Source organism: Lactuca serriola, chromosome 4, assembly GCF_051521515.1.
Source record: "Lactuca serriola cultivar US96UC23 chromosome 4, Lser_US96UC23_V15, whole genome shotgun sequence".
Lineage (NCBI taxonomy): Eukaryota > Viridiplantae > Streptophyta > Magnoliopsida > Asterales > Asteraceae > Lactuca > Lactuca serriola.
The window spans coordinates 99562202-99587941 of NC_136411.1; the positions used below are offsets into that span (position 1 = coordinate 99562202).

General features: G+C 34.1%; 2 protein-coding genes across 4 annotated transcripts; both read right to left on the reverse strand.

The window, feature by feature from the left end:
* Positions 1–1934: 1934 nt before the first annotated feature.
* On the reverse strand, positions 1935–5706 carry LOC145102178 (homeobox protein SBH1-like). 3 transcript variants are annotated; one of them, XM_079039555.1, is made up of 5 exons: positions 5582–5706; positions 4715–5046; positions 3900–4188; positions 2681–2934; positions 1935–2310 (listed from the first exon to the last, which is right to left on the reverse strand). In XM_079039555.1, the coding sequence occupies exons 2-5, from the start codon at positions 5030–5032 to the stop codon at positions 2113–2115; spliced, it is 1059 nt and encodes a 352-aa protein (XP_078895681.1). In that variant the 5' UTR covers positions 5033–5046; positions 5582–5706; the 3' UTR covers positions 1935–2112. The 3 variants fall into 3 exon arrangements, with proteins under 3 accessions (XP_078895681.1, XP_078895683.1, XP_078895680.1); XM_079039557.1 differs by lacking the exon at positions 5582–5706 and adding an exon at positions 5227–5564; XM_079039554.1 differs by lacking the exon at positions 5582–5706 and having other exon boundaries at positions 4715–5289.
* Positions 5707–17558: 11852 nt separating this feature from the next.
* Positions 17559–18191, reverse strand: LOC145098657 (uncharacterized). The gene has a single exon (XM_079036275.1). It carries the CDS (start codon positions 18189–18191, stop codon positions 17559–17561), a length of 633 nt encoding a protein of 210 aa, XP_078892401.1.
* Between the last annotated feature and the right edge of the window lie 7549 nt (positions 18192–25740).

Genomic DNA, 25740 nt, shown 5'->3' on the forward strand with positions numbered 1-25740 from the left:
AAGATGCAAACTTTGCAGTAATATCATTCTATAATGACTCTATGACATACGAGATCTTTCACTGACCAGTTGGGTCTTATTTGTTGTTACTGTGATATGTGTTACTGTGTATGTTGAGACTTCGGGTACTCTCTAGTGTTGCTGATAACCCACATGACGTGTTGTTTGCCAACCAGACGTCGGGTAGTCTCCAGAATTGCTGATAACCAACAGAGCGTGTTGTTTGCCTATTGAGACTTTGAGTAGTCTTCAGGGTTGACTCATAATTGTTTATTTGTGTTGTGTTGTATGTGATATTTTGAGAAACTTACTAAGCTTTGTGTTACAGTTTGGATGTTACAATGTTCATAGGGATGACACCATAGTAATGATATTTGTTTGTTAGTCAATTTAAAAGTGAATAAGTTGTCCTTTGTGTCTCTTATTTCATATGCTCTTTTTCTGAAACGGACGTCCTAACCTTTTGATGGAAGTTGATCGACATTCAACAAATTTAGCTTATTGTCATCCCCAGTTCTTACTTCCTTGCATTGCGACTCTTCAAAACTTGTGAATATTACTTTATTACCCGTCATGTGGTGACTACAACCAATCTTAATGAACCAAGAACTTTCCAATGATGATTCTTGTGTGCTATGAAAATAGTATAACTATCGTGTTCATTATCTTTGTGTAAAAAGCTCGAACCTTTCCCTTCTTCAGCAATTCTTTTCTTGCAAAATTTAATAGTATGTTCAAATTTTTGGCAGTGAAGCACTGTAATTGGGAGAGAGACCTGCCACGTCCCTTTGCTTTATTTGGAACCTCAGTTTGATCGTACCTTTTTTTTTTTTCATGTTTCATTGGATCGAGGATTGTATTTGGAAAGCATAATCCATAGGCATGGAATCAAATTGTCTCATTCAAATTTCATGAGATTGTAAACTCCCCAACATGCTTTTTAAAAAGAAAGACGTTAAGTCTTTTGGATTCTTTTATGGCCACTACAATATATTCGAATTTTCTAGCGAGACTTTGAAGATTTTTTTTTCAATGATTTTTTTTTCTTCGATTGCTTCTTGATTGTCTCGGTTGATCAACAATATAACATGATTAAAACAATTAAACGGATTTAACATCTTTCATCTTCAAATTGTGGAATTCAGATCTTAAAGTATGTAATCTCAAAAGTTTTACCTTCTTTTCCCCACGATGCCCTATCCCTGGCCTTTTCTTGTTTCACGTAACTCTGAAGTTTGATGCTCCACAAATCTTGAGATTCATGCAAGACTTTCCTTTGTATGCTCGATGGTGATAATTCTTACCGTTTAACTTTGGTAATTGGGGTTGAAGATAATTGTTGCTTGTTGGCTTGATTTTAGTATTTTTGTTTGAATATTCTAGCAGATTACTAGCAAAAGTTATTTTAAAAGGATAAAGAATTATCATACAGTATGCATGGTGTACATATATCATCTGTATGAGTTAAGAACAGTAGGTCACTAAGCTCCTTTTATATGCTAAAGTCGAAACCAATACCCTTTTAGTGAGCATCTAGGACATTTCATAACCGCATTTTAATTATAATCATTAATCCTTGGGTAATTTCAACCTTTTACGTATGGCATAATTATGTTGAATATTGTAACTAACAAAGATCAAACTATCACATGCAATTTAGGTATTCGTCAAATGCAGCTTTTTGGGAAAGAATAAACTGTTTGTTGTTAGTGCATAGATTCATTTTCCACTAGAAAACAAAGAACTCACAAGCTAAACCCAATACAGTTTAATTTATTGTTTGATGAGTTGATGGCACTTGATGGAGAGGATCGATACCTACCACTCCTGCCACCATGCCACATCAAACAATTTCCCATGTGATATCATGCGTTTGTCCAAACCTACATATTCCCTACGGAAAAGCATTTCAAATTTACGAAAATACCCAGACAAATTAAACATCACATACATATACATAGCTTACTACTGATTGTGTCTTACATTACATAAACGTAAAATCATAAATAACAAGCATAATACGTAACAACAACATGCAAAACCCTTCAGATGAGATCATATATACTCCCATTCCTTCATAGTAGTTTTTATGATATCCATCATTATATGCATCTAGAGAAGTGACACGTCCATGGGGTAAGGATTCCCAAAGATATTGTCAATGTAATAATGAGGATGAGCAGCATCCATTACCACAAACTGCATATCCTCAGATGGTTTCCAGTGACGCTTCCTTTGGTTTATGAACCAGTTGTTTATCTGCTTTTGATCTAGCCCTGTTGATTCAGCTAAAGCCAACTTCTGAGCTTCCTATACATATTAATTAGAGAATTTGTCATAATCTGAATTGTAATCCATCCCAAGACTTCACTATAAATGAGATAATTCATCCCTTTTCTCTCTACTTCTATAGGGTTTTGCAACTATATATAAATTTGCATACGTGACTATCAATCCTAAAAGCAACAACACGTGCATCCATCGAGTATTGTGTGCAATAATAAATGTTGAATTTGGAGAATGATGTTTCCATATATAGATCTTATGTGATTGTAAATTACTATGTTATATATATATTGGAGATTTGGAGTCACCTAGAGCTCTTTTGAAAACCTAAAATTTGTGTTCGTGTGATAGATTTTGACACGATATTAATGGTGAAAAATGCATGAAAGTGTACCGAAGGGTAGGGCCATTTGTAATGTCGGGTCCACCAGTCAAGCAACTGTTGACGAGCTTCTTTGGGCAACTTCCCTTTCTTTCTCTTCTTCATGAACTCTTGCTTCAAACTTCCTAAGTACCCACTGTACTTTCGCAATAACTGACCTTTCAGCTCTCGCTCTTCAGCTTGAGGATCAACCATATTGTTACTTACATCAACATCTAGATCTTCTTCGGATGATCCATTCCTATCCATGCCTCCCTCACCACAACCTGATTAATTTTACATCAAATTATTAAACAAGAAGCTGGGTTAACAATGTGAATGTCTACAATGTGCACGATATAAGTTGCAAAGTACTGAAGAAGAAGCAGTTTTATGATTCAATCAACAAGTGAAACAATCTACTTAAGCCTGGCTAATAGTGCAGTTTGAAATCAGAGATTAGCATCAACCCCTAAATATTTGTAAACAATTTCACCCTCGAAAAAATTAATACTTTTAATCAACTAAAAGTGTAAAAATTGAAGAATCTTCAGACCAAAAGCAACAAGGATGGATAATTTATAACTGTGGTTAGAGAAATATGCAATTTCAGCTCAGATCATATTACTAGATATAGTCAAAGGGAATTATTGGAATTTTAAAAGTATTTCAAAACCCTAACTCTACCATAGAAAAGTTAAGACAAATGAACTAATGAAAAATCACAATACTATAACATCAAATTTTTGAAACAAGGTATTTTACAGAATAATAGTGGAAAACTAGTACAAAATAAGAAATTGAAGCAGAACCTACAAAACTTGGAGCAAAATATAGGAAAATTTTAATTCTTCAAAAATAAATCACTGGAAGAGTGGAAACAAAGAGTATAGTCGCAAATCGTAGATGCTTAATCAAATAAAACTTAAACTAAAAGAATTACAAAATGTTATCACTCTTCACGATGTTTTTCAGAGATAAGTTTTTGGATTAATCTGAACGGTTTTTAACAGAATTGAGTTCGTGAACGAGTTTGTTTAGGTCCGGCCGCTTTCTAATCATTGCCAATTTCAAGGGAGATTATTGCCTATTGTTGTTTAAGAACAATAACCAAGACATGGGAGCTTGTGTTACTGATCCATATCACACAGAACTACAGAAGTATTAAAGCAGGCTCATCAGTTTATTTAAGAATAATAAATACTTCACACACAAAGACACACAGATATGAAGAAAGAGATGGATAGTACACCGGAATCTGAAGGAGAAAAAGAGATGGCCTTGAACTGGGTCTCGATCCTTGAGAGAAAAAGCATGGCTTCCTTGAAGGGTTTCGAGAGTTCTTGCTCATATTTAATTAACATCTCACAGTACGCTTCCATGAACTGATCGAGAGCTGGATCTTGTCCGACAGAGGTCGTACTCGTACCTCCACCGCCATCACCGCCACCAGAGCCGCCGGAACTAGCAGACATTGCAGCCATCACCGACGCTCGGCAGGCTTCTTCTAATCTTTCAACTACTTCGGGTGGTGCGCCTATCTGTTTGATATTAGTAAAGAATAAGCTTGCCATCATAATCTTGTAACACAGGAATACGTATATATAGAAATGTTGATAAAAAGAATAACTTGAAATTTTTGTAGGAATGTATAGGGTTTTCTACTTTTAAGAAATTATACTTTCATACCATATGAAGAAATTACTAAAAACAACTGATGTCACACGCATATAAACAAATCTTAATAAGAAACCCACATCTGGGTTTCTTCTTACAAATGTTCTCTCTTCAGGAGGGTCTCTAATAACCTACCAAAAGAAGAAATAATCGCACACATGAATAAGACAAAATATGTATGAAACTAGAGAAACTTTCTTGGATTGCTTCTAGTCGCAAATTTTTTTTCAAGTTCATCTTCCACGGAGTATAAAAAATGCAATCTTGTAAGAAAATGTCTTCTGGGTTTCTTCGTAGAGTATACCAACTGAACAATCAAGTAATCACACACAAAAGATGTTGGAAGCAAAAAGAGAGGCATTAGGGTTTTCAAGAAAAATATGTACATACCTTTTGACAGTTCAGATAAGCTGATAACAAACGAGGGTAATGAGGATGTGACATGATCTTCGCCTTAACAGATGAAGAACATGATGACGAGGAGATGAAGGCTAAGCCTCCTCCATCGTTAATGTTGCCATTGTTGTTGTCTTCAAGCATCATAGCAGAAGAGGAAGCACCGCAGTTGCTATGATGATGATCGTGAGTGGAAAAAATTACGGTATTGTTGTATATAACAGGAGTAGGAGGAAGACACAGCGATCCAATGCAGTTATTATTATCACCACTACTGCTTCGATTGATGTTGGTGTTATCTCCAAACCCCATCAGACAAGATGTACCTACACCACCACCATCCATTTCTCTCTTTTTAAGGGTTTCAACTTATGTTCATGTGCAAAGATAAGAGCATAATTGAGAATTGAGTTCTTTGATGTCTGTTTGTCTGCGTGTGTGTGTGTGAGAGAGAGAGAGAGAGAGAGAGAGAGAGAGAGAGATTTTCTCCCGAGTTTTAAGCTTACAAAAGGGGTGTTTTTCAGCCCTTTTTACTGAAAAACCTATGTACTAGTAGTATAAGTCCAAGTATTAACCATGACGATGATGAAAGCCAAAGGGAAAAGGGAATGCTTTAGGTCATTGGAAAACGGGTGTGTAACTTATCTTTTTCTTTGTCCATCGACTGTGTGTTTTTGTGTGTTTTTATGTATGTGTGTGAGAGAGAGATTTTGCAGAGAATGCACGCGAGATACTGCTAATTTAATGTTAATCTGATGTATATCTTGTTTGTAGTGGTTATAGAGAGCGTATACTGGTGGTGTATAGTAGAGTGTAGAGAGGTGTGTCAAAGAAAAAATGGTGCAAAGGGGAGGGCTTTACCTTCCCAATGAGAACTCACTCCCCCTTTTCTTGCACTGCCACTTATGCACTGCCATTACTGGCAACCTAGAGAGAGAGAGAGAGAGAGAGAGAGAGAGAGAGAGAGAGAGAGAGAGAGAGAGAGAGAGAGAGAGAGAGAGAGAGAGAGAGAGAGAGAGAGAGAGAGAGAGAGAGAGAGAGAGAGAGAGAGAGAGGAACGATCAAATCGAGGTGGTGTATTTTTGTAGATTAGAGTCATGAGATGATTGAGTGTTGAGAAGATAAAGTTAAAATGGTTTGTATTCAGTCTATCTGCAACACTTACATCTTTCTTTTAGTAAAATTTAATTTATAATTTCTCATTTTAATTAGTGAAAATGATTTACCAGGTAATACTTTTCTGGGTTTTTTTTTATAGTTAGCTAAGTTTTTTATTTTTTACACATTTGTGTAAAAAAATTCTAAATTTGAACCAAACGAAAATTTAATTATTCTGATAAGTTATTTTTCTCCGTTTTTAATTGCGATTTTATTTTTCATATTTGTCTGTATTATTTTTTCAAAGGTTATTCTTAAAATATTCATAATTTTCTAAATATTAATTAAATATTGAATAATTTTAAACGTTATTTTTTAATTAATAAATATGTTTTTGTTTTTTGAAATATTTTATATAACCTCTTATAATTTTTTTTTCTTTTGTTTTTAAATATATATAATATTTTTAAAGTAATAGTATCTAACAATAAATTAAGTATGTAACAATAAATATGAAAGGTCTTTTAAGAAAGTAAAAAATATTACTTTTTTTTTGAAACAGCAAACTAACTAATATACTCCTAAATAACCATCTATGTCTTTACCGAGACTTGAACCATTGACATCTCATATGAGATGGTCACTCCATAATAAAAAAATCTATATAATATAAATGTTTTAAAATTATTCCAACTGTTTAATACTTTTTAATTAGAAGTTTATAAATTTTTAATTTTTTAATACAACATTTTAAACTATTATTTAACAAAACTATTTTAAAATGTTATAAAAAAATATTAAATTGTCATACAAAATCTGTGAAACACTTTTAAAATGTTGTAAAATAAAGTTTATAAATAAATGTATGAAAGTTATAAAAAAATTGTATGAAAATGTATAAAAAAAATTAAATAACTTATAAGAAAATTTTAAAACATTTATAATATATTTGGTTGAAAACACTTGTATTAAAATTATATGAAAGTATAAAAAAGTTTTAAAAAAATCAAAGTTTAAAAAATTATATTAGGAAAACCAATAAGGAAAAACTATCATAAAAATGTTGTAAGAAATTATTAAAAAATCATAAGAAATTTGTAAAAAAAAAATTATTCATATTTAGACAACTTTGTTTTTTTTATACATTTGACCATTTAACTTGTTAAATGGTTCACACATTATCAGTGTCACCTACTATTTAACAAGTTAAATAGTCAAATGTGTACCAAAAAAAAAAAAAAAAAGTTGCTTAAATATGAAAAACACAAAAAGATAAGTACCCTCACAAGTCATTTTCCCTTCTAATTGCTAGCAAATATTAGAAAATCTATTATTTTGTTATCATTCTGCCATTGCAAAACAAGTTAAAAAGAATGTTCCTATCCATAATCCATATCTTATCTCTCATATAAATTATTAAAATATAGGGTATCTAAACACTATTTCACTCACAAGAATGGTAGACAAAATAATTTGAGAATACGTATAGAATTTTCCAAAGAAAATGCTAACTCTATATGAATTCCTAATTATTTCGATTATCTATGTATGATTGTTGACTGTATTTACTTCCTATGACTTAGCAACTTATGTGAATAAAAGGTACATAAAGTAGCATTCTAAATAAAATTGAATACTTAGAGAAGCCATCGTTTGTTAGTGTAAAAGAATTGTTATAGCTATTGATATTTTGCTATTGTTTTTATATATTTGACCATTTAAAATACTTTAAATTGATATTATAATGTTTTCTTAATTACATTTAATTATTTTTATACATATTTGATCAACAAACTTATATAAAATGCTTAAAAAACAATTATTAACTATAATCTAACATCTTTACTAAATTCTCAACGACACAAAGTGTTCGTCCATGGTATTAGTTTTCCTCAATTTTATGGCATGGTCAAAAAAATTAGAACCTCATATGAGAAATTATAGAAGAATCTATTTTCTTTTAAAGTGATTACAACTTCCTTGCTAAAAATAACATCATTACATGTTCCTTCACATTAAGGTTTAGTGTGAACCTAACTCCAAATATGCATGTAGGTTGTAATGACCCGAACGAACATGAGCGAGGTTTGTTCATATCGTTCGTTTAAGTTTAGTCAAAACAAATAAACGAACATGAACGCATAAACAAACGAATTTCATTGTTTCTGTTCATTCGTTTAAGAAATTATTTTGTTTCTATTCGTTTATATTCATTCATTAAGGTACTAAACGAATAAAACGAACATAGATGAATAGATGGGAATGAATATAAATGAACATAAACAAACAAACCTAAAAAAATCTTAAATAAATATAAACTAAGATAAATAAAGATAAATGGATATTAAGAAGGATATATATATATATATATATATATATATATATATATATATATATATATAGTTTTTGTCAAAAATTAATCAAGTAATCAAATTGTACGAGATGATTTGATGTTGTAATCGAAACAAATGAGCAAATCAAGAATGGATGACACAAGTAGTGTACAAAAAAAGCTCTTGATCCTTGCTAGGATCTCCATCAAAAAGTCTTAGGAGGTGATAATGATCATCTACCTGATTAATTTGTATTAATTGAAAGATGGGTTATAGATGAAATGATGAATAAAGGAATAAAAGTGTTGTAGTAAGTCTAGGTGTGTGATGTGTGCAAAATACATATGTATTTATAGTCTAGTCTAAGTAACAACAACTCTGATATCTTCAGGATCCTCTTGAATAAAATGAACATGTTGGTTTGACTTGGTATTTTCAGGTCTTCTGCCTGATTAAAGTAATTCTTCGTTGAGAATGAGTCTTATGTTGACTAATTATGTACATGTGAGAAAAAGACTATAAATATATATGTTAGAAGTGTTAGGAAATAATAATAATAATGGCCAGGATCCTAAGATATGTTCGGGATCCTGAAAGTTCATGAAAATTCGGGATCTTGAATAGGATTGAGGATCTTGGCCTTAACAATTGCCCCCAATATATACCAGCAAAATATTTATGTTAATTTTAAATATTTAAAGGTATCATTAAAAAAAGGTAAAGATTTTGAATTTTTAACGGATAGGGTAATTTGAATTACAATAGATAGATTTCTAACCGTTGAAATAGACATAGTAATCTGTCGAATCACCATTATACCTTTCCACGATTCTTTGATAAATTAGGCATTCAGACTTTTGATTTTGCCTTACTTTTTTAGCTCTCTTCTAGACATTCATTGAATATCTTCGAAGGTACTTTTCTTTTTTCTTTTCTCCTTAACTTTCTTCGTTTTTAATCATGGAAAAAAACGCGATCTTGCACAAGTGTCGTCATTGTTCCTGATGATGATTTCGTGATCAAAAGGCCTTGTCTTACGAGGAGACTTGCTTTTTTGATGACCATAACATCGAAGCTCTGAGGTCGGTTGGGCTTTTCCCACCGACACCATTTTCAGACCTTTAGATGCTAAGATCCAGTCAGACCTTGTTTCTTCCTCTTTAGTCATTTTTCCCGAATTACCCTAGGTCTTTCTTATCCCTTTCGTGGGATCGTTTTTGAGTTTTTTGAGATTACAAAAATTTCGTATATTCAAGTCATGCCAATGGTTTGGAGGATCCTTTACTGGATCGATCGACCGAACAACTCCATGGATATTAATATTGGTTTGAATGAGTTAGTTTATGTCTATGATCATTTGACCTTCCGGAACTCCCGTTTCTTACTAAAAGTCAAAACTTATAAGTCACCCTTCATTCTGAAATCCAAGCATAATGATGACGCTTGGAAAGGAAAATACTTCTTCGTGAGATGCGACTCTATTCCTGATGGGGATCTCTTACCATAGTATTAGGTTAAAACTGGTAGGGTTTCATATTTTTATACTAAGGATTCTTGAATTCACACTCCTTATTTTGTTTGATTTTTTGCAGCTTTCATAAAATCTGAAGTTTAGTCCTTAAGTTCAAAAAACCTCACAGATGGTCCTTGTGGTTTCAAAACTTTTAACAAATGGTCCTTTTAGTTGATGTCGTCATCTTTTGGCCATTAATAGAAGGGCATTTCTGTCATTTCACAAAACAGGGTTTGAAAGCAAGAAATAATAATGAATCTCTTCACACTTCCCTAAGTTCAAAAAACCTCTCTCTCTCTTAATTAGAGATCCACCAACCACCATAGTCATCGTCCTCATCCTCCGTCTCTCACACAGACACAGTGATTTGAAAGCAGGCAATAATAATGACTCTCTTCACACTTCTCATGATCCCATAAACCTTCAATCTTTAATCCTTCATATTCTTTGCAATTCCTTTTCTCTTATCTCTCGAATTAAATTCAATCATGTAAATCAAACCCTCAAACATTCAACCTGCCATTGCATTAATTACTTCAACGAACCAGAACCAGAACCAAACCCAACTATGTACTACTCAAATTTTTGATCCAGACACGCTTGTGTGTTTGCTTGTTTCCATCCAACAAAATCGAAACCACAATATGGGTCTTGAAACATGGCTAATCAAGGTCTAGAAATCGATCTAACATAGCTTCGATTTCATCCATGGTCACTCTCTCCCACCAAATGTGAAACCATTGATCAAGAAATTAAGGGGAGGAGTATTGGCTTTTGATGACATTAGAAGAGGTTTAACATAAAATGGATCTAGATCTCACATAAAATCAAAAACCGGAGGCATATGTGGTCGGCATCAAATGGATTTTATCGGAGACTTCGGCCTAGCCAAAGCAGTATCTGCAAAATTTAGGGATTAAAATTAGGGCCAGAACAAATCTGTTGCAAGATGGCTTAACATAAGTGGGGTTTCGCCCCCTTCTTCTGGTTCCACTTCACAAAACAACAACATTTTGGAAGGAAATTTTGCCGCCAGTATTGGCTTTTGAGATCGCATGAATCATCGTGACAGAGAAGATGATATGGTCACCACAATCGATTGGAGTCGATGTTAGGGATGATCTTTACTCGATGTTATCGAATAGCGTATGATCTTCATTAAGGAGACGATTGAAAGGATTGGGTTTATAGTAAGACTTCATTAAGTAGACTATTAAAAGGTATTGGCACTAGGAACGAACCAGAGAGAGAGGGAGAGAGAGAGGGTGGGTCCTTTTATATTAAATAATTATATTTTATTTTACTTTTTTAAATAAAGAACAAACTTCATAAATGGTCTCTGTTTTGTGAAATGATGGAAATGTCCTTTTATTAACGGCCAAAAGATGACGTGTCAGCTAAAATGTCGATTGGTTAAAAGTTTTGAAACCACAGAGAACATCTGTGAGGTTTTTTGAACTTAAGGAGTAAACTTTAGATTTCATGAAACCACAGTGACCATTTATGAAGTTTTGTCTAATAATAATAATAATAATAATAATAATAATAATAATAATAAGTGACACATTTGTGAAAGAAAAAATGAGTGATCAAATACACATACAAATATTACCTTTTAAGTCGTTATCTTTTATTTAACTATTGGTATAATCTTTAACAATAATAGGATATTGCTAGTACTTCTTTGAATCATTTCTAAAGGTTAAGGCTGCTGGGTGTGGGCAACATGTTATTACATGTTACCACACCTAAAAGCATGGTTGTAAAAAACGCTCGATATTAGCTAGTCGGTGGGTTGGAATTAAGCGATTAATCAGCTAGGCGGAGATTAATCGGGGACCATTAATTGCTAATTTGCTGAATTTTAAAAAATTAAATATGACTAATATCATATCAAAGTTCATAAATACCACTAATTTCATAACAAAATAGGTTAATATGATTAATACAACACTAATCATGCCTAAAATAGTTTCCATTGAGATAAAACTTCTTCAAAATTTTAAAATTGCATCGTTTTATACTGTTTCACTCATTATGTATGTAGGGATTAATCGTTAGGCGCCCTCTAATCGGTCGTGTAGCGCCTAGGGATTAATCGTAGATTAATCGGGATCTAGTCGGGATTTTTACAGCAGTGCCTAAAAGGTAGGGATGAGCATAGGCGGGTACCCGCCTCATTTGGCGAGAACTGGAACCGAAACCGAAACCAGCGGTTCCTAGAAAGTTAGAACCAGAACCGAAACTGCTCTAGGCGGTTCTTAAAGGTTTGGATCCAGTCCCGGAACTGGCGGTTCCAGTTCTGGGAGTGGGTAATCCGGTTACATTAATTTTGTTAACTTTTGTCAATAAAACCGCAATTTGGTTTGATCCAAATCAAATCAATTCAGACCAACGACGAACAAAATCAGACCAATATATTCTAAACCGATCTAATTAACACGCACACACACACGCACACACACACACACACACACACACACACACATATATATATATATATATATATATATATATATATATATATATATAAACCGGTTCCGACGGGTACCCAACGGGTAGCGGTTTCTAAAAAATGAGAACCAGACCAGAATTGCTTAAGGCTCCATAACTTTAGGAACCGGAACCGTTTAAGGCGGTTCCAGTTCCAAAACCGGCAGTTCCGAGGCGGTTCCAGTTCCCAAAGTGGGTACCCGGTTCCAATGTTCATCCCTACTAAAAGGTGTCACATCATCATCCTAGTCATAAATGGGTGTTATAACACCAAAGGTGAAAATGGACAACACCAAATAACATGTAATAACACCATTTTATTTTCTATTTTACTTTTTAATTTTTTTGATGTTTGTAATTCCCATTTTTCTATTTTGTTTTATTTTTTTAATTTATGTCATAATAATTTTAAAAAAAAACATATAAATTAAATAACACATAATTAAAATAAATACTAATTAAAAACTACATTACAACGAAAAAACATAAAACGACATTCCAACAAAAAAAAAACATTACAACGAAAAAAAACACTAATCTTCATCTAAATATTTCTGTTCAATCTTCGTCTTTATTTTTCGGAGTTGCTCCAACCGTATCGGTGGCAAATTATCCTCGCTAGTTTGAAGAATTGTCAAATCTTTCGCAATACGATCGTCCTCGGCTTCACGACGCAAGAATTCAAAATGTTCCCGTTGCAAATCATATCTTTTACGCGCGATTTCGTTGTGCTCGTCACTTTTTTTTTCATTTCGGCTTCCTCTCGTCGTCTACTTTCGGTTTCATCCGCGTGCCGTTGAGCACGCCTCACATTTTCGTTGCCTATTGGTCGTCGAGGAGGGGAGATCTCTTCAATGTCGTTCAAGTCGTCCGGTATCTCATCCATGTCCGCATTGAGGTCGATGTTCGTGCGTGCGTCCGAAACATCGACCGAACCCGAGTCGCGCGACATCTTCGATTGTTGTTCCGTAAATGTGTCGGTTTTATTCCACTTTGGGTCTTCCTTCACAATCTCCCAAATTTTTTCGTGCTAAAATACGTGACCGGTCTCCACATGATATTTCTCCATCGCTACTCTATAAACGTCAAAATCGGTCGCACCACTTTGCTTGTGCGAGGAAAGCTTGTTATAGACGGAATTGAACTTGGTGCACTTCTTGCTTATTTGAGTCCATTTTCTACTCAACATGTCGTGATTGCAGTAATTTTCATATTTATTCAAAAGGCTACAAAATTTCCCGATCACGGCTTCCCAAAAGGCAACTCTTCGCATGTCGTTTCCTTGCATTGGATTTTTTTATGTCCCGCGCCAAGCCACTGCTAATACGTACTCCTCCTCCGCGGTCCACCATGTTGGAGGTTCGTCTTCCAATTGCTCCATCGCAACCGCTTTCCCTTCCCTTCGTGATCTCCCTTTTTGGGCCGTTTTTTTTCCGCTCCCCCCCCCCCCCGGCTTGCGTCTCGGGTACAGTTTGTTGGGTGGGTTGTGGTTGTGTGGTATTTTGTTGCATTGTACCAAATGGGTTGAAAAGGTTTTGTGGAGGTGGTGAGACGGGATTGAAAAATTTGTCTTGAGTGTTTAGGATGTTCGCATACATTTCGTATTGTGCAAAACCAAGAGGCGGAGGTGTATTTGTATTTGGAGGAGTGTTTGGGTTTTGATCCATAGTATTCAAAAGATAAATTTTTGAAGAATTTGAAATGTAGTTTGATATGAGATAAGAAATAAAATGGATGTATATGTATATATAGATAGACGTAAAGAGGTAAAAACATTCAAAAAATTATTTTTTTTTTTACATTTTTGACCGTTTTACAACAGTTCAAAAACGAAATGTATACGTTGAGCCTCGCAAAAATAGCCGTTTTCAAGCGTTACCAAGGTAACACGTCGTAACATAACGCACAAAAACGTCACTCGGGCACGGTGTTTCAGGCTTTATAACGCCGTGTTTGGAGGCCACGTCATAATACCGCCATTAGGCGTTACCCGCTCCTAGCCGTCTAAAATGCTTTGAAGTTTTGCGATTTACCACTTGTTAATGTTGGCTTATTTATGTTGAAAGTTTGAAAGTACTATCTTCAAACATGTTTATAACTTTCTTTGTTTGGCGCAAGTTTGAAGTCTATATTTTTTTTCATATTTTTAGTTTTCCTGCCTTAGATGTATTTATATACGTAATCGGAAAGAGTTGGGTTTTGAGATTAATTATTTATTATTAACAATTATGAAAGGATCAATAGAAGTTTTATTATATTTAATTCAGAGTTGTATTTGTAAGAGAACAATCGAAGAATTGAATGTAATTTGTTTTTTCTTTTTTTGTTTTTTTGGAAACAACTATCAACATTAGAAAGCACAAAAACAAAGAACAAGGAAATTACAAAGAGTTAATGGGCTTTTGCAACCAAAGACCCCATTTAAAATTTTGTTTTTTCTATCTACTACTACACCGTAAAAAGGAAAATTCCTGAACTAAATCAATAATCATGTTTTTCTTTATCTTCTTAGTATCATGAACGATGTCGTTTCGGTATTTCCAAAGAAACCAAAATCTAGTAGCAACCACCGCATGAATGACTTGTTTCTTGATGAAAGAGATCTTCAAAGAATCAACCAATTGAAAAGGCCACTTGGATCTCTAAAGTTGGCAACCTCAATGTGAAGCCAACTGAAAACGCCTTCCCACGTAGCCCTAGCAACTTCACAATTAATAAAAAGATGTTCCACTGTCTCTTCCTCTTTCTCACAAATAGGAAAACGTTTAAAAGGAAGAACAATACTTTTTGTACCAAGGCATATTGAGTCGGTAATCTCCCAAGCAGCAGCCTCCAAACAAAGATGTTTACCTTTCTAGGCACCCAAGTACACCATCTAGTTGAATGAGCATTGGAGTCAAGAGCCTTGAAATCAATCCATTGACGTGTAGAAGCAACAAAGAAAAGCTCGTCTTTTGCTAAGGTCCAAACCCAAACATCACGTTCAAGACCACACCGAAACCCACCAAGAAGATTTAACAAGTTATGGAATTGATTTTGAACAGCCCTTCTTCTAAATCTTCTAGCCCAATTCCAATTCCAACCTTGGGGGGTACATCGATCTGCAACACTACAATCTGGGTTTAAATCAGCCTTAACTAACCATGGAAATAGATCTTTCAAAATAATACCACCAAACCACTTATCTTTCCAAAATCTAGTATTAGTACCATTCCCTACTTTATTATATAATACATTGTAATCAACCACCTTTTTTTTCGTGGAGTTTGCGATCAGTAGCCAAGATCCTTGATGAAGGACTATATCCCAAAACTTTATTCCTATTGCCTTCAAAACCACCCTTGTCTCCGTAAATAAATTTGATAACCTCAATCCATAAAGAATTCGCCGTGGTAAAGAACCTCCATTCCCATTTTAGAATAAGAGTTAAGTTGAAACTAACAAGACTACCAATGTCCAAGCAACCTTTATCGTGACTTTCCATAACCAAACTCCATTTCACCCAAGCAATTTTCCGATTATTACTTGAACCACCCCAAAATAATCTAGCTCGTAAGGCCTCCAAATCTCTAGCCACCGACATTGGCATCACAAATAAGAAGAAGTAGAAAATACCCAAAGATCCAAGAACAGTTTTTAAAAGCATGGACCTACCTCCAACTGAAAGAGTGTTAACTTTCCAATTAGAGAGTTTCTTTCTAAACTTATCCAAGAGAAGATCCTAAATTTTAACTCGAGCCATGTTATCACCCACTGGAAGGCCAAGATAGATGAAAGGAAATTTTTCTACTCTACAACCAATTAAATTAAGACGCAAGAACTTGAACATCTTCAGAGGGAACACCAACACCAAATAAGTTTGATTTCGCCAGATTAAGTTTCAATCCCGAAGCTAGATAAAAAACAGTTAAGAACTCCCACTAGATTCTCAACATTTCTCCTGGACCATTCCCCTAAAAAAAGGGCATCATATCCATAAAAAGATGAGAAATAATGGTGTTAGATGTACCCAATTTAATGCCCTTATACAGCCCCAAGGCACCTACATCCTCCATGGCCACATGAAGCCCTTCCATAGCCAAAATAAAGAGAAAATGAGATAAAGGATCTCCTTGTCTCAATCCACGAAACAAAGGAAATTCTTTAGTAGGGCTCCCATTTAGTAAGACAGAAGATCTAGCCGAATGTAGACAAGCTTTAATCAGGTCGCACCATCTAGGAGGGAAGTTCATTAGACGCATCACTTGATCCAAATAGTTCCAGGAAATAGAAACAAAAGCTTTCTCAAAATCGATTTTCAACACCATCATACTTTGTTTAGTTTTTTTAAACCAATTAACTAGTTCGTTGACCATCAGGGGACCATCTAAGATTTGTTTGCCTTTGATAAAAGCAGTTTGTTCGCTACTAACTACCGAATCAACAACACTAGCTAAATGAAGAGCTAGAACTTTATCCAGAATCTTATATTGTACTCCAATTAAACTAATTGGTCTGAAGTCGGAAACTCCCATGGGACTAGAAGTTTTTGGGATAAGGGTGACAAAAGAAGAGTTACACCCTGAAGAGAGAAAAACTTTTACTAAAAATTCAGCCACAAATTTCAATATGTCATCTTTTAAAATATCCCAATAACGTTTAATAAACTCAAAATTAAATCCATCTGGACCCGGAGCTTGATCACTACCACAAGACCAGACTGCCACCTTTAACTCTTCCATAGTGATGTCCTATTCAAAACTGCAATAACTTCATCCCCTAGCTTTCGAAACCTGCCATTTGGATCTCCAAATTCAGAGATTATTAACAGCTTTTAATTTATCCTTATAGTAATTGTAAAAGATACTTTTAACTGAACTTGCATCTGAAATCCATTCACCATCCTTATTAATTCCTTTGATAGCAATCTATTTCCTTTTGTGTTTCAAAATACCATGATAATATTTTGAATTTTCATCTCCCTCTATGCTCCATGTAATTTTTGCTTTTTGATGTAAATCCATGACTTTTTTTATCAAACCGATACAAGGCTTCCTTTATACTTAAACGATTCTTCTTCTCTTCCTCAGTAGCAAACCCATTGTCAATTTTAACATCAAGATCAAGCATTTTTACTTGTAAAGCTTTCTTTTCCTGACCTTTACTTATCTTGAGCATATCCCACCAAACCTTTAGATCTTGCTTTAGGCGCTTAAATTTAGTCTTGATCTTAATATCTTCGAATTCCATTCCTATATTTTCAGTTTGACCCCAACTTTCTTTAACTTTTTTTATCAAAAGTGTTTTCTTCCATCCATGAGTTAAAGAGCCTAAAAGGATTGGGGCCATAATCCTCCACGTCCTCTTTGAGACAGATGGGTCGGTGATCAGCAATATTATTATTTAGAGCAATTGCACTAATTTAAGGATAAGCAATCTCGACACCTTCCAAAACCAAAAATCTGTCTAGTTTACTCATTTTTTCACCATCTTTACTCTCCCTCATATACGCAAATCCTCCCATCGCAACTTCTTTTATATTTGTATCTGTAATGAAAGAATTGAAATCATCTGCTTCTTTTTGAGAAAAAACACAGCACCATCTCTCATGTTGCCTTCTTACCGCATTAAAATCACCAAAAACTATGTAATCACCATCATTAGAAGCCTTGAAATGTTTAATATAATTCCAGAGCTCTCTTTTTTTCACATGTGATTGAGGGGCATAAGTATTAATCATGAAACAATGAAGTTTTGAATAAACCCATTGACCTTCAACAATTATCACACTTTCACTACAAACAATTTGATGCTTAATGAACGCAGCAGGATCCCATATAGAAATAAGGCCTCCTGACAATCCCCTGGCACTTGAGATTGCAAATTCAAAGTTAAAATTACCCCAGAGACTTCTAAATTCAAACATATCCACCTTTTCCACTCTAGACTCTTGTATACCCAAGAAAGTGACTGCATGAACACTACACAAACCTGAAACATTTCTCCTTTTGACAGCATTCCTCGCCCCACAAATGTTTATGGACATAACATTCATTTAATACCTTCTAAGCTCTTAATTCTTTGAAGGAGTTATGTTCGCGTTTCATTGCATCCCTGCATGTCATAGCCTAACATCTCACCAATCTCTACAAATCTGCTCATTTTTTCAAGTACTTCTTTACATTTTCTTCATGTTTGAGCCCATTTAAAATGTCAACTAACTCCTAATTTTTGGAACCAGAAGAGGTGGAGAAAGAAAATTTTGAGACCTTTTTAAAAGTTTTTTTTATTAGAGGATTTAGAAAAAAAAGGAGTCCGTGGAGTTGGTATGCTTGTTTGAATATGTCACAGAATTCTCTTTATGAGATCTAACATTAGAGCTTTCCATTTGTGCCGATTGAGTTCTATTTTTTAAGGGTCACTTCCATTACACTCCATTTATCGTTTTCAACTTGATCGGCCCAATTGGTTTCTTTACTGTTAACAGTGGGCAATGGTAGTTTAATTTCCCCTGATTCAGTTTCATGTATTTTATTGTGACCAACAGTATATTTTATGTTTTCATTATCTGGACCAGTTTGGATCACTTCTTCTTCTTCTTCTTCAATTTGGACCTCTTGTTCATCCTTTTCTACCTTGGGAATCTAATTTCCAATTTCTCTAAATGTTACTTCATGCAGAATTCCTTGCAAACTAACTAGCAAATTGCCTTCTATTGTTACTCCTTTCATCACTCTCAAACAAACTCTTCCATTACAAATTACTCATGTGTCTTCATTATCAATAAACACCACTTCTCCACATTGCTTGGCTACCTTTTTAAAATCATTGTTCGACCATAACCCTAGGGGCATTCCCGAGATTTCAGTCCATACAATTTTATCATCCACTACAAATTGTCGAGATAAGTTTTGAATTTCTAAAAAATACATTTTCATATCATCTCTTTGTTTGAAACGATTACATGCATTTTTATTATCAAATTCAGTCCAAACCCAAGATCCTCCCATATATGTTACCTCCACGTTTCCAAATCCTTCCTTTTGGCAAAAGATATGCAAGCTCTCAATGAATTTCAAGCTTTTAACTTTACCTAAAATAACAGTAGTTGCATTTGGAACATAAATCTCATATTGTTTCTCCATTTGAATAATTGGTAGCCTTCCAACATTCTAAAGTTCCTGATTTTCATTGATGGGTTGTTTCTTGGTATAATTGATGTGTTGATTATCCTTCTTCAGAATAGAAGCGTAGGATGTAAAATGATGATTGACATCCTGTTGCTTGAATGATTCGGAATGGAATTGATCATATTGATTTTCATGGTTAGCCGTTGCAGGTTTCTTCTGTTTCTTTCCGACTGATTGCATTGTAGGCTCCGAATTCACATGTCCATTCCTATCATACGCAATATTAGCATACACATGATAGATTCCTTAATTCATCCACATATTGCTATGGTGAAGGAAACCCAAAAGGACCATGCTCATAATCGGGTCAAGTACATACCAAAATAGTTATGGACTTAGACACTAATCTAACACCAACACCACAACCCACTGTCTCTTCATTGAATTTTCCAACACCACAACCCAATGTTATCACAACTTCTATTTCTTTTCTATCTTTTGTGGTGTTGGTTCGACGTAGTTGAAGGACCGAAAAAAGAAGGGATGATGAAGACGTTGATGTCAATAAAGATGGAAAGGAAATATAAGTTAGGGAGGATGGGAGATGAGATGGTGACCGGTGGGACCTAGATTAAATTTCTCAAATGTGGTTTCAGAAACCGTTGTCAACTCTGATCTTATCAAATACGTGTCCTTTAGAGAAGAGATCATATATTCCTCCATTCTCAAGATATCGTATAGATATAAGACATGAATTTCATTTATTCTCTCTATACTGTCTCCCGACTTCCGATTTATTATGACTGACAACAGACTACAATTAAACACATCAACTTAGTCCCGACTTGGCCAAGCGCTTAGGTGTCATCACTAAATCATCGAGGGGCCCACATATATCGCTCCTATCCTACTTTGGGTAAAAGCAATGGATAAACTTCGACTCATATGCTCGCTTGCATTCACTGATCGAATCACACACAAAAATAAGTTTTATAACACCAAGTTACTGGTGTGTTTACTTATTATCAATGTGCAACCGACCAACAAATAACAACTCACACGTCTCGGTTTCAAGAATATACAATATTATCATCTCACTAATCACTCGTGATAAATCCATGAAGTGATCCAAGTGAGCGTGGGTTTCATCCAATACTCTAATCTTATCAAAGCACTCATGAACTTTGCAACAAACTTGTGCTATGTCTAAACACTTCAGACAATCTACAGAGTCTTCATGACAGTCTTCCTTCATACTTACTTCCAACGTATGACGGACTATGGAGGTTCGAATAACCTAGTTATTCTGGAAGTCAAAACATGCAAACTGAAACACAACAATAATACTTAATCCTATATGGACCCAAAACATTTGAGTGTAAATAAAACACTTTTATTTAAACACCATATTGATTACTCATTATTCATTGTTGTTCTGTTTCATAAAATCAACTTATTACTCAAATTACAACAATAGTTGCCCCATGCACCAAGCATGCACACTATGTTTCCTATGGTCCATGCATTGTGAAATAGATCAATTGAAAAACTTTTCCAATGATGTTCATTTCGCAATTCCCAATCCTTATCATTAGTGTAAGAACACAAGGTTCTTGCCACTATTAGAATATGCTAGATTCTAACATTTTATGCAACGATACTTTCGCAAAGTCATAGCACAAAAGTCACCAAGACTTGGCCAATGAAATTACAAAGTACTCTATCAGAAATTGCTACAAGACAATTCCATAGACGCGAAGTCTCACATTCAAAGTACATTCCTTTGAACATCCTTCTTGCATAAAAGTTTTCTAATCTAGACATAGACTCTCAATATCCAACTCCCAATAAGGAAGCATTTCCATATTTTCCATATGACAAATCATTCTTAATAGAATCTTATCTATTCATAATAATGTCGATACGGTCCATCAAATACCATACTTCCAACTACTCACAAGCGACCAATCCTTAGCGAACTTTGGATTGTCCTTTGATAGTTGTTTAATTATTTTAGTCAAAACCGATTCTAGTCCTTTTTCCCTCTTAATGCGCTAGACATTTGGAAAATTTAAGAATGGTTAAATATTATAGCATTTGCAATCGATCCTATACCCGAAGCGTATGGGACATGATGCATAATGTCTTACATAAAGATATGATACTTTATCAATCTTTTGCTATAATATTTTATGACTCACGTTCTCACAATTCGAACTATGAAGAGGGATGCCGTAATCATAATCGAAATTTGAGAACACACTATGTATCCTTTGACTAAATTTATTAAAATTTCTCCATCTAAGCTTTAGATTTTGAAACGAAGTATAATATTCTCTCCCTTAATTATAGCAAAACAACTTTTCAAACCATGCAACTTTGCAAATTGAATCTTTGTTTTTCTATAATTAATATTGCTAACTTGCAATACTTGCCATAATAATCATACAATCATAACACTTATGCTCCCACTATCATGACGATTATTATCATATAAGGATAACACTTATGCTCCCACTAGCTTTGACATGTATTCTGAAAACAGCCGAACTTCTAGAAAACAATGCTAATTGAATTCCACAAAATTCATATTTCTAATACCAGATGCTTCGATAATCCTTTATTTAAGCTTCTCAAACTTATACACCTTTGCCTTAGATAGCTCATATGTGTGTCTAAACAATTCAGAACTTATGTTACTAAGTTCCAAATGTTCAAACTAATTGCCAAATCTCACAATTCGAACTATGGAAAGGGATGCCTTAACCATAATCGAATTTGATAATACATTTTTCAAAATTGCTATCTTCTTAAAATCTCTCTTAGTGAAAGCATTTCCTCACAGTCATTTTCATTAAGGAGGGAATCTTATGACACTTAGATTTTATGGTGTATGATTTCCTATCCATGTGAATTTGCCAAAACCAAAGTTTGCGACAAATCCAAACACATATGGACTGAACTTTCTTAATCTTGATTTCTTGCCTTATGGTGACACGAGTGCCCACCATGTCTTCCAAGTGGTTTAGCAACTCATCCTTACATATCAATGTATTTTCCATCGATCAAGGTGCTTTGTCTTTATGCATTCAAATGAGAACTCATAGAACTCACATGCATAATTAACTCAATTGGAATGGCATAGAAACAAAATAATGTCAACACGATAGATTGTAAACCTCAAGTCGTGTGCTACTGATGATCGATAAGGTTTATTCTTGATTTGTTCTTGAAACCTTTTTCAAGATCATTAAAACTCCCACTGACCTCTTGACATATATGATTCTCTAGTTAAAAAACATTTCTAGACAAAACAAATATTCAAGAGTTAGTGTAGTTCTTATCAAGACAAAACACTTCACATAATTGGTTCTAGTTGATCTTTGTCTTATCCAAGACAACACAACTTACCAATTTCAAATGTGCAAGAATAAGAAAACTTTTCCAAATTTCACATTTATTGAGTGTTATAAATCTACTAAATACGTGTCACTCAATTCGCAATCTTGGAGTATGACTCTAAGATTCGATATTGGAACGAAGTATGATTGACTTCTTGATTTAACCATTTCCTCAATTCTTGATTCCTCTTCTTAGACATACAAATGTACTAATACTCACTTAGAGAACCAATTGAGATATGGTTCTTAATCATTAAGACTTTATCATAAAACACAATAAAAGGTACTCTCCCTTCTTCTTAGAATAGAGAAACTTTTATCTTTCTGCCTACTTGATCCTTCTTTATTCGTTCTGCTATTCATTAAAACTCTTTGAATCAACTCAGAATTATACTTAATCTTATAAGTATAATCATATTTACTAAACTTTAGTAAATCATGACAAATATCTTATCTATCTTGTGGTGGACTTGATCAACGCACAACCTAGTGTACTCGATCTCCTAGTCCTTCACTTGACACTTTGTCAAAGAATTAGTCTAATTTCCAAATATGAAAGTTTTTTATTCATCACGCAACCAAGTTGCAAGATTCCAAGTTTCTGTCCAATTGAAACTTGGGAGATGAGAAACTCTCCCTATTTGGTAAATTCTTGACATCTCCACAAATAACATAATTAAGAATCAAATCCATTATTGCTAACAATAGAAATCTTCAAACATCAATTTTCATACATGCCATTGCAAGGACAAATAAATAAGATAAAATCAAAATTCATTTTATTGCTGAAAAAATTTGTCCTTACAATGCAATTCAATTGAAAAACTATGTATTACATATTTCTTAGCAATCTATTCTAACTCCAAGTAGTAGCACAAGAATCTAATCTTCAAGCAATGCGATCGAAATCCATTTCTTCACGATTAGATTCAACTCACTTCTTCCCTTAAGCTTCCTCTCTTTTCTTTGATCCTACAGAACATCAAAATGTAATCTTATCACATCGTGTATTAAGAATCTAGAATAAGAACTTAAAAGAGTTTGATAATGGATTTTACCTGAAGTAGAGCCATACGTCTTGACTCTCCCATCTCTTAGATCTCTCAGGTAAATGGGGCAGCTTCGTCTCTAATGCCCCTTCTCTTGGCAATAAAAGCAAATGGAATCCCTTGGCACATTACATGGGACAATCTCATGCCCAGTCCTTTCTGGACTTTCAATGTTGCCAGTGTCCAATGAAGTATGCGAGTTTGATCGACCAATCAAGTTTGCTTGACCATTGAGCCAAATCATTGCTGATTCAGCAGCTATAAGTAAATAGATGAGATCAATAAGGGTCACGTCGTGATCCATCATATAGTACTCTCTAACGAACTCACTATATGATTCAGAAAGTGAATGAAGAACCCAGTCAACAGTCAATATTTTTGAGATATCGACACCCAACATCCTTAACCTATCAATGTGCAACTTCATCTCTAAGACGTGTGCACAAACATATTTTCCATCTTCATGCTTAATTGCCAATAGGGCTTGAGTGATCTTGAACTTTTCAAGCCTTTGAACTTGTGGGGTAGGGAGAACAATTGGAGGAGGTGGAGGAAGTGAAGCATTATCTCTTTTTCCTCAATCATATCGTGGAACATCATCTTCATTTGGAAAGCTTGTTCCATGGGATTTGGGAAGACCACGATTTTCAGAACTAGACATCTACAAAACGGGAGAAAATTCAAGTTAAGTTGATTAGAATTCTTGATGTAACACCAAAATGAAACATCAAGCTAGGATCTAACACAATACTCTACAACCTAGAAGAGGGATGCCGTAATATAGTCGCAGAATATTTGAAGGTAGGTAAATGACGATTTACCAATTTCCACCATGAAAAACGAAAAGGAAGTTTAAGTTTTAAATGAATTGAAACTCCTAGATCTTTTGAGATTCATTGAACTTTTCAATGACATGTTTAGTCTCGATTATGCCCTACTATTTGTGACTGGGATGCCGAGGATCACAAACAATGTGTGAATAACCATACGAATCACGTGGTGCACCAAATGCTACTATCACCTAATCAATATGTCGGTTAGCCACACACACTCCATTGATGTATGATAAGCATTGAGCCACCCTTCGCCACCAATGTCATCCCCAAATTAGTGTGTCGGTTAACCACACACGCTCCACTAACGTTTGACAAGGGTACGAAGTGTAATTCCATGGATTAGCATACAATTTCACATTTTGCCTAAAGTAACTATGATTTGGGAATTTGTAAAAGCATTTAGTTACTTTGTACTTCATTATACTTATAATGGAAGGTTTCTGTCCTTTTTTACCCGTTCGGCTAACGACCCTCCACTACTCAAGAGTGTGGTGGGTAAGAGTGGATACCCATTCAATCGCCATTTTATATGCAATTTCCTTAAACACCCCTTATAGACCAGTTTCATGAATGAGGCCTACTAACGGTAAGACTGAGTTTTACTCATACATACATACATACATATATATATATATATGTATTTATATATATATATATATATGTGTGTGTATATATATATATATATATATATATATATATATATATATATATATATAATATTAGACTTTTAATGTTATATATAGTATAGGGTGTATTTTACACTTTTAAAATACTAGATGGTTTAATTTAGTAGATTATACTTTCAATTTAATTAAATGTAAACCAAAACTTTATGGGTTTATTAAATCTCTTTTAATCACTTTAATTAATTAATAAAACCATAAGGGTGTGATTCGAACTTTTCAAATTACTAGGGTTTAGAATTTAACATTTCAAAATTAAACTTTTAATCAAATTTTAATTCTAAAACTTGAGGGCAAGTTCTGAAACATTTCAAAACATTAGGGTTTAGAATTTAAACATTTCAAAATTAAACTTTTAATCAAAAATTTAAATTCCAAAACTTGAGGGCAAGTTTTGAAACTTTTCAAAACATTGAGGTTTAACTATTTAAATTTCATAAACAAAACTTTTAAGTTTAAATTTAAACTAGAAAACCTAAAGGGGGAAATTGAAGCTTTTTCACAA

What these genes read in the sequence shown, in the direction of transcription:
- LOC145102178 (XM_079039554.1), bottom strand. Translation starts at nt 5,065, where the DNA reads ATGGATGGTGGTGGTGTAGGTACATCTTGTCTGATGGGGTTTGGAGAT. An exon ending in TTTTTCTCCTTCAGATTCCG is followed by an intron (nt 2,935 to 3,899) that starts GTGTACTATCCA and finishes AAAATTAATCAG; the next exon opens with GTTGTGGTGAGGGAGGCATG. An exon ending in ACAAATGGCCCTACCCTTCG is followed by an intron (nt 2,311 to 2,680) that starts GTACACTTTCAT and finishes TAATATGTATAG; the next exon opens with GAAGCTCAGAAGTTGGCTTT.
- LOC145098657 (XM_079036275.1), bottom strand. Translation starts at nt 18,191, where the DNA reads ATGAATGTTATGTCCATAAACATTTGTGGGGCGAGGAATGCTGTCAAA.